The following is a 13,237-nucleotide window of genomic DNA, read 5'->3' on the forward strand; positions in this document are numbered from 1 at the left end:
GTCTTGCTTGCTTGTACCAGCCACATACACACGTGTCAAAAAGAAAGAACTGTTTTCAAAATAAAAGACCTGCATATTTTACCTTTTATTTTGACTTCATGAAGTTTTTACAAGAAACTCATCACTGTGATCGCAAGTAACTCCTCCCACGAAAGAGAGTAGCCCCCACCAGCACTACAAGTCAAAAAATGTTGCTCTTTAAGAATGTTGTTGCGTAACCTGGTCATTTTCTGGCAGGGAAACTGCATGAGAATGGCGGCGGCACACCTTGTCAAGGTGAACTTCCCACGGGTTTGAATCCTGGCTAGAGGGATCAACAAATTGATACCCACCAAGCTCTTGAATTTACCTTCCCCTCTGATCTGAGCTGTTGAACCAATTGGGAAAGACTGCAAACTTATTCAGTTTTTTTTAAATAGCGTAGATGAAAATGATTGGACCCAGCCCCACAAAAATGCTGTGCATGTAGCTACTGATTTAGTAGAACTACTTAAGTTTAATAGAGTGATAATAAATGGGTAGAATATGGCTCTAATGTTGCACAAATACCTAGAGTGTGAACCGCTCATTTATGTGGGCCTGAGTTATATCCTTAAACTGCATATGTTGGTACTTAGTTTTGCTAAACAGTTCGCATTCGCGATTAGCATTAGCGCGCTATCGATTACCATTTTAGGTTAAAAAAAAAAGCTAAATACCATTCAGCTCACTTATACATCATGTTATATGTACATTACACATCTAATAATGTCTTTAAAGTAACTTACAGACGTTCCTCTGTAGTTTATAGCAAAGGTCGCCCGCCCGCAATAAATGTCCGTGTGAAACATTGGTTGAGGCGGCGTGATCATCGGACGGAACTTATTTCCTTTTTTTTTTTAATTTTAATTTTTTTTGGTCCCGGCGAAGCTTCGAAGCAGAAATTCTGCATCGACCTATTTTTGAAGTCGACTTAGCACCCCCAGCCCTAAGTACATCCTTAGTTTTTGGTTGAATTTTTTTGTAATTCATTAAATAAAAGATCATCTCAACAAATCACATTTTGTATCTCCCTTTATCGTACAGTTGCGCAATAAAGGCATATGTCAACTTTATTTTATTTTATTTATAGAGCGCTTTAACAGACACAGCTGAAACAAAGTGTTGTACACAAATAAAAATCAAACATAATACATAAACCAATTAAACCAAACAATTACAAACAATAAAACATGATTAAAAACTAAAAAAGTCCCATAAATTTGACAGATCAGGTAGATGCAATTCTTCTGCATCTTGCAATATGTGCATTTAAATCAGACTTTAATGTGAAAAGTGATTATTTATACTTTGTTGGGAAATCTGCGTCAGTTATTGTCCATGCACGTCTGGCATGAGAATCAGCACCTCCAAATCTGAGACCATGGTCCTCAGTCGGAAAAGGGTGGCGTGTCCTCTCCAGGTCGGGGATGAGATCCTGCCCCAAGTGGAGGAGTTCAAGTATCTTGAGGTCTTGTTCACGAGTGAGGGAAGAATGGAACGGGAGATCGACAGGCGGATCGGTGCAGCGTCTGCAGTGATGCGGACTTTGTATCGATCCATTGTGGTAAAGAAGGAGCTCAGCCGAAAGGCGAAGCTCTCGATTTACCGGTCGATTTACGTTCCTACCCTCACCTATGGTCACGAGCTGTGGGTCGTGACCGAAAGAACGAGATCCCGGATACAAGCGGCCGAAATGAGTTTCCTCCGCAGGGTGTCCGGGCTCTCTCTTAGAGATAGGGTGAGAAGCTCGGTCATCCGGGAGGATCTCAGATTAGAGCCATTACTCCTTCATATTGAGAGGAGCCAGATGAGGTGGCTGGGGCATCTGATTCGGATGCCTCCCGGACGCCTCCCTGGTGAGGTGTTCCGGGAACATCCCACTGGGAGGAGACCCCAGGGACGACCCAGGACACGCTGGAGAGACTACATCCTTCGGCTGTCCTGGGAACGCCTCGGGATCCCCCCGGAAGAGATGGATGAAGTGGCTGGGGAAAGGGAAGTCCGGGCATCCCTGCTGAAGCTACTTCCCCCGCGACCCGACCTCAGATAAGCGGTAGAAGATGGATGGATGGATGAGTCTTTGACTGACAACAGCATGTGTGCAGGAAAAGTTAATCACTGTTCTTTTGTCAGATTATGTCCAGGAACATTGGAAAGAGGATGAGTTTTTTGCATACCAGTTTCTAAATGGTGTCCATCCCACCTTGATTCGACGTTGCAAAACTCTGCCCAAGAACTTCCCTGTGACTGATGACATGATCTCCATCCCCGATGGCTCAAACTTGTCTCAGGAGTTGAAGGTAACAGTTTGTTTCACAACGTCCTCACATTCTTTGGGCTGAAGATTTGAATATATAGAACCAATTCATCAAGGGCATAACAGCTCGGTATTGCACTGTATGTAGCATCTACAATATGTTATATTTGTTTACCCCCAAACAGCAAGGTAACATATACATGTGTGACTACAAGAACCTGGACGGAATGCCTGCAAACATTATCCAAGGAGTTCAGCAGTACTTGATGGCACCCCTTGTCCTGTTTCACAAAAGACCCAATGACAAGCTGATGCCTATCGCCATTCAGGTGACATTAGTTTACCACAGTCAGTATATTAAGGTGAAATATTTTTAATGTGAGGTGAATGTCCCATCAGCCTGAGATTGTGGGCGAGGTAGAAAGATTCCGCAGTCAAAGACGTAGTCTGGCTCATCTCTAGTAACAGCTTAGACTCTGGACTGTTTAGGGTTGGGTTTTTTTTAACAATAATGTGTTGAGTTTGGTTGCATGAAGAGCTTGTCTCTGCTACTTAAGGATGATGTAGTTATGATGGCTGGATCAAAATGTGAATGGAAAATAATCAGCACCTCTAAATATGAGGCCATGGTTTTCAGTCGAAAATGGGTGGCGCCTCCTGGCAGTCACAAAAGTCTTTGGTGAAGTACAGTATCTCAATGTCTATCTCAGTGAAGGATGGAGCATGAGAGCTACAGATGTTTCACTGCACCATCCACAGTAAAGAAAAATGTCCGTTAAGTGTCCGCCCTTAAGTTGATAACTCGTCCCACAGCTGAAACAGACTCCGGCTGAGGACAACCCCATCTTTCTCCCATCTGACTCTACATACGACTGGCTGACAGCCAAGATTTTTGTGAGAAGTGCCGATTTCACGGAGCACCAACTCAACGCACACTTGCTGCGCACTCATCTACTGGCAGAGGCCTTTTCGGTGTCACTGTTGCGCAACCTCCCCATGGTGCATCCCATATACAAGGTAACTGGAGCTTCTCCACTTTGTTTTCAAGCAAGTGTTTTTATTCATCAAGACTACTGTTGATTTCATGACAAGATTTCATTACATAGCGCTTCCTTCTATCCCTTTAGCTCCTCATACCCCACACTCGATACACTCTGCAGATCAATGAATTAGCACGACAACGGCTGATAGGACCCACTGGAGTCCTTACAATGGTAAAAGTCAACCTGATCTTTTAAAATGACATTAATGATCCCCTTTTTACATCATGTATTGGACTGTTCCTCAGTTTACAGCTTCCGGTGGAGACAGTTTGATGAAGATCGTGGCAAAATCACTGTCCTCCATAACCTACAGCTCCCTTTGCCTCCCGGACGACATTGCTGCACGCGACATGCAGGACGTGCCAAACTTCTATTACAGGGATGATGGCCTCCAACTGTGGAACATCATCTTCAAGTATGATAAGCTGAACCATTTTTCACTTGAAAAGTAATGTAATACTATTCTCTACAAAACGTTTTGTTTTGCATAGGTCAAGGAAGAACCAAACACATTTTCTAGGATCTGGATGAATGTATCCATATAGGAATTTATTTTTACCATTTCACCCTTAATTAGAGAATCACTGACTAAATATCTATGAAGTCTTGAGCAGAAGAAATGGGTATTGATTCAATTTCTCTCTCAAAAGATATGTGCAAGGAGTGATACAGTTCTACTACAAAAGTGACGACGAGGTCCGGCGAGACTCAGAACTGCAGACTTGGATTGGCGACATTTTTGAACACGGATTCCTTTCCCAGCCACAAACAGGTGATCTTTACTGAGAGTGATACTAACTACTACTACATAAGTGCACATTTTACTCACCAGCTCAAGCATCTCATGCCATGCCATTTTCTGTCTCTTCTTCCCAGGAATCCCTCAGAGTTTCACCACTGTGTCCGAGCTCATCAAGTTCGCCACCATGGTCATGTTCACTAGCTCATGCCAGCATGCAGCTCTAAACACCGGACAGGTGAATCCTTGTGTTAAACACCAGCTTTCGCTTGTATTCGTTTTGGACTAAACAGGCATAAAACGATGCATCTTGCAAATCCTTATTGCAGTATGACTATGGTGGCTGGATGCCCAACACCCCAGCCACCCTGCAGCGTCCTCCCCCAACCAAAAAGGGTACAACAAGCGAGGCCACAATGTTGCAGACGTTGCCCGTTATCAACGTGACTGCTCAGGGAATGGCCACAGTCTGGCTGCTCAGCAGGCAGTCCTCTGATTTTGTAAGTACGACAAACTAGATATGACAAGATATTTGTTGGAAAAAAAATATGTTTTTATTTTTACGATTATCAATTTTTTTTGGTTTTTTATCTGGATCTGGGTTCCGGGGGTAGACGTCTACGCAGCGAAGCCCAGACTACCTTGTCTCCAGCCACCTTCTATAGTTAGCTCAGGGTGTCAAAGGTCTTCCCAGACACTCCAACAAGTTGGACATGAATGCCTTACTCGGAAGGTGTTTCGGGGGCATCCAGGATAGATGTCTGAGCCACCTCAAATGGCATCTGGTTCCAGAAGATCAGAGTCCATCCTATATGACCAAACCGTTCACGCTATTTGAAAGGATGTTCTCAGCCACCTTACAAAGGAAACTCATTTCAGCTGCTTGTTTACATAATTTTGTCCTTTCAGTCACTACAAAGCTAGGGACTATGGGTGAGGGAAGGAATGTAACTGTCATCACTACGACAAACGCAAACGGATTACACCAATATGTCTGTTGATCGTACGATCAACTGCCTCACTTGAGAACAAGATTCAGAGGTACTTCAACTCCTGCACCTGAAGCAGCACTTCCGAACCTGGAGGGGAGAATCCACCCCTTTCTAATTTAGTATCATGGCCTTCAATCTGGAGGTGCCAACTCTCATCGTGGAAGCTTCTAACCACTACATCCATCCATCCATCTAGACATCCATCCATCCATTTTCTATGGCACTCCTCATTAGGTTTACGGGTGAGCTGGAGACTATCCAAGTTGAGTTTGGGCGAGAGGCGGGGTACAACATGGACTAATCGCCAGTCACTCACAGGAAAGGATACTGCATTTACAAACAATCATTCACACTCACATTCAAACCAATGGACAAATTAGCCTTCAACGAACCTAACATACATGTTTTTGGAATGTGGGGGGAAGCTGGAGTACCAGGAGAAAAGCCACACAATGGGTGAATAGAGCTGACACTCAAACCTCAGAACTGTGAGGCAGACGTGCTAACCTCTAGGTCATGAACCACCCCAGGCATCAGAACGACATCATCTGCAAATAGCATAGATGAGCTCTTCAGGCTACTAGACACTCTTTAAGTCTTGGCTGTACCAATACTGAATATTAAATTTATTTTCTAGACTGCTTTTCCTCACTAAGTTTGTGGGTGAGACAAACCACAGTTTAGACTCAAGTCTTCAATGAACCTCCATCCATCCATCCATTTTCTGAGCCACTTCTCCTCACTAGGGTCGCGGGCGTGCTGGAGCCTATCCCAGCTGTCATCGGGCAGGAGGCGGGGTACACCCTGAACTGGTTGCCAGCCAATTGGAGGGCACATAGGAACAAACAACCATTCGCACTCACAGTCATGCCTACGGAGATTCGAACCCCAAACCTCAGAACTGTGACGCAGACGTATGAACCACAGCTTCCCCAAACAGACATAATCTTGTTAAAATCAAAACAACAAAACAAAAATAATCTTTTGCGTTTATTTACTGTAAATATGGGGCAACTAATCTCTCAATCCCTACAAACTGTTCATTTGACCTTAAACAGCTTGACCTCTTGAGCTCTTACTCCAATTATAGAGGGACTGAATGGCTTGTATCACATAGTACACAAAATACATGAGAATTGGTTGGGGAAATTCTCATGCAACCGCCTGTATCTGCCTGAGAGTAGACAGTTGGTCCAATGTCTGAAATGACAAGATAATTGGTTGATAACAGAACTCATAAACACACATATATTATTTGTGTCAACAGGTCTCCCTTGGACAATACTCAGAGGACCATTTCACTGAGAACACACCCCGCCAGCTGCAAAAGGATTTTAAAGTTGAGCTTGACATGTTGTCTATCGCGATCAACAACAGAAACAAAGGTCTGGAAATCCCTTACACTTACCTGGATCCAAATAACGTAGAGAACAGTGTGGCCATCTAAACCTCGCAAAGTCACAATCAAAAGGGATGATCCAATGAATCACAAATGTCTCTTTTGAGCATGTCATAATACTAATACAACTGTCATAATAGTAATACAAGTGTAAAGAGATGTTAACAAAATTACAACTAAAATAAAGTTAAATTAAGACACCTGACAGATATGTAATGGAGAAGGAACAGAAAGCTGGCACCTCTTGGCCATTTATTGGTATTCCTGGAACTACTGTTAGTGTGTGTTGGTGTAGTGTACGTCTATTGCTTGGTAGAATTAATTTGTGTATGTAATTGAGATTTAATCAACTGGATTATTCAGGCGGCACGACTGGTTAGCACATCTGCCTCACAATTCTGAGGACCCGGGTTCAAATCCGGCCTCGCCTGTGTGGAGTTTGCATGTTCTCCCCGTGCCTGTGTGGGTTTTCTCCAGGTACTCCTGTTTCCTTCCACATCCCCGAAACATGCATGGTAGGTTAATTGAAGACTCTTAAATTGCCCGTTGGTGTGAATGTGAGTGTGAATGGTTGTTTGTTTATATGTGGTCTGCGATTGGCTGGAAACCAATTCAGGGTGTACCCTGCCTTTCGCCTGCAGTTAGCTGGGATAGGCTCCAGCATACCCGCGACCCTAGTGAGGATCAGCGGTGTAGAAAATGGATGGATGTATTATTCATTTTGTGCACAGGGGCCAGAACCTTTGCAATGACGCAGTTCATTACAATTCTTGTTCTATAGTTATCATCAAAGCATTTTAATTATTTTCAGTGCCAATCTGAATTTCTTTACAGGTTAAGGGAGCATATTGAAGCCGTGTGTTGTTTAATGTTTGGATGGTGTGCAAATAAAAGTTGAAACATCTCAAGCATTTGGAAATCTCATTATACCTTCTGTCAAAGTACAATTGTGCCACAACGTGCATGTGAACGATGGAGCGCTACAGTTGGGTTTCTTTCATCTGGTTTCCCCATCATCCATATCTAAGTGTCCCCATCCACCAACACACTGCGCATGAGAAGACACTTCAATATACAGTGGTGCCTCGACCACGGTCGTAACGCAAACCACTCACTCGTCTAATCATCTTCCCTTATTGGAATGAATGGGAAAGCTTTCTGCCGCTCCTTCTGGTGTGTGCACTTTGGCCACCAGCAAGCAGTGTAATACAGTAGATACAGACACACAAGACAGTCACAAGTTGCAAGTACTGTCTGTTAGCAATTTCTTGCAGATGATAAAAAATATATGCTTGTGAGTATTGCTTGTTTAATCTTTTTCTTCTGGATTTTATTTGTCTTTTTTCTGTTTTTTTGTGGGGGATGGGATGGACCAATAACGAAAACGCTTGTTGGCGGATAATCCCCGCTTACTCAAGAATTTTTACGATTGAATTTGTTTTCCTTTTTTTTCAATGTAATTATTATTGGCCGTCAATTGTCGAGATATATATAAAATATTACATATATTAAAAGAACACAATGAGCAATAAAATATAGCAAAACAGTTTACATAATAGAAAATGAGCAACAAAATACAGAGTATTCTATAGTATTCTAAAACATAAGAATAAATACATGAGAAAAGTTATGACCAAAACTAGATTTAATTGAATACACTACAAAGACAAGATATTCAATGTTCAAACTGATGAACTTTATTGTTTTTAGAAAATAATCATTAACTTTTATGGCTGCAACACGTTCAAAAAAAGCTGGGTCAGGGTCATGTTCACCACTGTGTTACATCACCTTTTCTTTCAACAACATAACAACATCCCAAACGTTTGGGAACTGAGGACATTAATTGTTGAAGCTTTATGGGTGGAATTCTTTCCCATTCTTGTTTGATGTACAGTTTCAGCTGTTCAACAGTCCGGGGTCTCCGTTGTCGTATTTTACGCCTCAAATGCGCCACACATTTTCAATGGGAGATAGGTCTGCACTGCAGGCAGGCCAGTCTAGTACCCGCACTCTTTTACTACGAAGCCACGCTGTTGTAACACGTGCAGAATGTGGTTTGGCATTGTCTTGCTGAAATAAGCAGGGGCTTCCATGAAAAAGACGTTGCTTGGATGGCAGCATATGTTTCTCCAAAACCTGTATGTACCTTTCACATCTGCCTTCACAGATGTGTAAGTTACCCATGCCATTGGCACTAATGCAATGCAGCCATAGCATCACAGATGCTGGCTTTTGAACTTTGCGTCCATAACAGTCCGGATGGTTCTTTTCCTCTTTGGCCCGGAGAACACGACGTCCACAATTTCCAAAAACAATTAGAAATGTGGCCTCGTCGGACCACAGAACACTTTTCCGCTTTGCATCAATCCATCAGCTCGGGCCCAGAGAAGCCGGCGGCGTTTCTGGGTGTTGTTGATAAGTGGCTTTTGCTTTGCATAGTAGAGTTTCAAGTTGCACTTACGGATGTAGCGCCAAACTGTATTTACTGACATTAGTTTTCTGAAGTGTTCCTGAGCCCATGTGGTGATATCCTTTACACATTGATGTCGGTTTTTGATGCAGTGGCGCCTGAGGAATCGAAGGTCACGGCATTCAATGTTGGTTTTCGGCCTTGCTGCTTCCATGCACTGATTTCTCCAGATTCTCTGAACCTTTTGATGATATTATGGACCGTAGATGATTAAATCCTTAAATTCCTTGCAATTGTACGTTGAGGAACATTGTCCTTAAACTGTTCGACTATTTTCTCACGCACTTGTTCACAAACAGGTGAACCTCGCCCCATCTTTGCTTGTGAATGACTGAGCAATTCAGGGAAGCTCCTTGTATACCAAATCATGACACCCACATGTTCCCAATTAGCCTGTTCAACTGTGGGATGTTCCAAACAGGTGTTTGATGAGCATTCCTCAACTTTCTCAGTCTTTTTTGCCACCTGTCCCAGCTTTTTTGGAACGTGTTGCAGCCATACAATTCTAAGTTAATGATTATTTGCTAAAAGCAATAAAGTTTATCAGTTTGAACATTAAATATATTGTCTTTGAAGTTTATTAAATTAAATACAGGTTGAACATGATTTGCAAATCATTGTATTCTGTTTTTATTTATGTTTAACACAACGTCCCAACTTCATTGGAATTGGAGTTGTACGTAGAGAAGGAAACATCTATACAAATATATATTAAGCATAGCCATACAGTATCAACGACTTGACATAATTTATACTTCCATTATTTCTGATGAGACAATTTTGAAGCGTATAAGAACTGGACAATAATGCCAAACAGTTTTCCCTTTTCCACATTAATTGTCACAAATAAAATCTACAGTGGCTTTTTTTCGATGAGAAATGACCGAGTTAGATTTTTTTTTTTTTTTAGCATTGTGCACAATGAGATATTCCATCCTCAGCTTTTGGTTGAAACTGTTTTTTAATTCGTTGAAAGAAAAAAAAAGATAATCTGAACAAAACACATTTTGTATTTGCCTTTGAACTGCCTCATACTGTTGCACAAAAGGCATAACCCCATCAACTTGACACCACAGATGGAGCCAATTCCTCAATGTTTTACGATATGTTAATTTAAAACAGACCTGTGTAAAAGTGCTTATCTTTCTTTGTCAATCTACAGTTACAACCGTGAATTAGTCAATGCATAACACGTCTAAAATTCATTGAAAAGACCGCTGGACCTGGTACTTCCTAGTGATGACAATCCACGGTACACATATATAAGAGGCTCCTGGGGCCGGTTGTCTCTCATTTAAAGACGAACCGTTTCCCCGATCACGATTTCTCAGCATTCCGGAATCATCATGCTGGTTTATCAAGTGACCGTCTACACTGGCGAACGAGTTGGCGCCGCCACTTTGAACAACGTGCACATTAAGCTGGTGGGCACAGATGATGAGAGTGAGCGCAAGTGGCTGAAGTCTTTGGTCATCTTCAGAGGATCAGTAAGTGTTGAAAACAGCTCACTATGCTGAAATAACTTTTTTGAATTGGAAGCACCAGAAGCTCATTGATTGCCAAACAAGTGCCTCACAAGGCCTCGTAATTATTTAAACATTAATCATCAATGTAACTAGAAAACAAATGTATCGTTCATTTAAATTTTATTTATTTTTAAACCACATTGTAATTAGTTGTTGCAGTTAGAATTAACCTGCTCGGGAGACCAATGGTGAACATTGTACACAGTGCACAATATAAACAGGTTAAAAAAAGAAGAAGAAAAAACGTTTCTCTGAGAACAAACAAGAAATTTTCTGAATTTCCATGATTATTAGACTCACCTGGTTGTCTGTCAATGTGAATTTTATTTTAATTTAAACCTAAGATTTACTTGAATTAATTGGGGCTGACTTCACTTATGCAACAGGAAATATTTTGAAGTATAGTGTTCCGAGAAAATATTGATTCTGAAAGGAAACTCAAGGTTTTCCAAGTTGTTGGGGATGTACACCAGCGGCACTTGCAACAATAAAGGTGAACGAGTAATGTACATTTCCAAGACAAAAGCCATAAAACGATAGTCGTTCATATATGATAAACTTTGGTTATGTTATTGCGGAGAAAATGGTTCACAATCTCCTGTTAAAACATCTGCGAATATTGTTTTTCGAGCAGAATTTATTAAAAAATAATCACTTGGATACCTCTGGACACAAATCTAAAATTAGATGGATAGATGAAATCATTAAACACACCCGAATACACTTGCAAATTGCAAAATGTCATAGTAGTTGGAAAAGTGAAGAAGAGGCCTTCATCCTGCAGTGGATAGATAATGGCTGATGATGATGATATATCTAAAATATTACAAATATTAAAAGAACAATTTAAAATTCAGAAATACAAAATGAGCAATAAAATATAGCAGAGTATTCAAAAACGCAAGAATAAATACATTAGAAAAGCTATGACCAAACCCGTTATAAAGAATATGCTTCTTTAAAAAGTTGTGTTTGATGTAGTAATAGTATTAATTTCCGTAATTTAAAACAGGTAATGCAATGAAACTGATATGATCACAATCTGTTCAGTGAGGCTGTCTATCTAAATTCCAAATAAATCGTCACTGGGTAAATACTGTTAAGCGAGTTAATTATTTCTAGACTCAAACCCTCACCACTGCCAGGAATCCTGTATTATTTGTCACTGTTTTGAAGAATATTACCCAATCAAAGACAAACTTACGGGAGAAGTTGAAAATTGTGTCAGCACTTTGGTCAAGGGAAATGCTTGTAAATTAACCTTACAATTTCTTGTTTATGATGAATTATTTTTATGAGTGATAATATAATAATAGAGTGAACCCTGTGAAAATCTATGTATAATTGACCTGCCCGCAACCTGTCTGAGATGTCAGCTCCCAGGAGACTGTGGGAGCCTCTTAATTCCTCTATGTTTTACCATATATGAATTTAAAACAGACCTGTCTAAAGTGTTTATTTTTCATCATCAATCTATAGTTACAAAGGTCAATGCTTACCACGTCTGAAATTCGTTGGGAGGACCGTTGGCACTGGTACTTCCTTGTGATGACAATCCACAGTACACATATATAAGAGGCTCCTGGGGCCGGTTGTCTCTCATTGAAAGACGAACCGTGTTTCCCCGATCACGATTTCTCAGCATTCCGGAATAATCATGTTGGTTTATGAGGTGACCGTCTACACTGGCGATCGAGTTGGCGCCGCCACCTTGAACAACGTGCACATTAAGCTGGTGGGCACGGATGATGAGAGTGAGCGCAAGTGGCTGAAGTCTTTGGTCATCTTCAGAGGATCAGTAAGTGTTGAAAACAGCTCACTATGCTGAAATAACTTTTTTGAATTGGAAGCACCAGAAGCTCATTGATTGCCAAACAAGTGCCTCACAAGGCCTCGTAATTATTTAAACATTAATCATCAATGTAACTAGAAAACAAATGTATCGTTCATTTAAATTTTATTTATTTTTAAACCACATTGTAATTAGTTGTTGCAGTTAGAATTAACCTGCTCGGGAGACCAATGGTGAACATTGTACACAGTGCACAATATAAACAGGTTAAAAAAAGAAGAAGAAAAAACGTTTCTCTGAGAACAAACAAGAAATTTTCTGAATTTCCATGATTATTAGACTCACCTGGTTGTCTGTCAATGTGAATTTTATTTTAATTTAAACCTAAGATTTACTTGAATTAATTGGGGCTGACTTCACTTATGCAACAGGAAATATTTTGAAGTATAGTGTTCCGAGAAAATATTGATTCTGAAAGGAAACTCAAGGTTTTCCAAGTTGTTGGGGATGTACACCAGCGGCACTTGCAACAATAAAGGTGAATGAGTAATGTACATTTCCAAGACAAAAGCCATAAAACGATAGTCGTTCATATATGATAAACTTTGGTTATGTTATTGCGGAGAAAATGGTTCACAATCTCCTGTTAAAACATCTGCGAATATTGTTTTTCGAGCAGAATTTATTAAAAAATAATCACTTGGATACCTCTGGACACAAATCTAAAATTAGATGGATAGATGAAATCATTAAACACACCCGAATACACTTGCAAATTGCAAAATGTCATAGTAGTTGGAAAAGTGAAGAAGAGGCCTTCATCCTGCAGTGGATAGATAATGGCTGATGATGATGATATATCTAAAATATTACAAATATTAAAAGAACAATTTAAAATTCAGAAATACAAAATGAGCAATAAAATATAGCAGAGTATTCAAAAACGCAAGAATAAATACATTAGAAAAGCTATGACCAAACCCGTTATAAAGAAT

At 40.6% G+C, this 13,237-nt stretch overlaps 1 protein-coding gene across 1 annotated transcript; it reads left to right on the forward strand.

The window, feature by feature from the left end:
• The first annotated feature begins 252 nt into the window (after nt 1-252).
• Nucleotides 253-6,500, forward strand: LOC133403736 (polyunsaturated fatty acid lipoxygenase ALOX15B-like). Its single transcript, XM_061678927.1, has 10 exons — nt 253-276; nt 2,127-2,321; nt 2,464-2,607; nt 3,092-3,295; nt 3,406-3,492; nt 3,567-3,736; nt 3,972-4,093; nt 4,198-4,298; nt 4,390-4,560; nt 6,320-6,500. Exons 1-10 carry the CDS (start codon nt 253-255, stop codon nt 6,497-6,499), a joined length of 1,398 nt encoding a protein of 465 aa, XP_061534911.1. The 3' UTR covers nt 6,500.
• The last annotated feature ends 6,737 nt before the right edge of the window (nt 6,501-13,237 follow it).

This window comes from Phycodurus eques, chromosome 6, assembly GCF_024500275.1.
Source record: "Phycodurus eques isolate BA_2022a chromosome 6, UOR_Pequ_1.1, whole genome shotgun sequence".
NCBI lineage: Eukaryota > Metazoa > Chordata > Actinopteri > Syngnathiformes > Syngnathidae > Phycodurus > Phycodurus eques.

Coding starts and splice junctions, on each gene's coding strand:
- LOC133403736 (XM_061678927.1), top strand. CDS start 253: ATGGCGGCGGCACACCTTGTCAAG. Junction 277..2,126: donor CGGCGGCACACCTTGTCAAG/GTGAACTTCCCA, acceptor GCATGTGTGCAG/GAAAAGTTAATCACTGTTCT. Junction 3,493..3,566: donor CCACTGGAGTCCTTACAATG/GTAAAAGTCAAC, acceptor ACTGTTCCTCAG/TTTACAGCTTCCGGTGGAGA.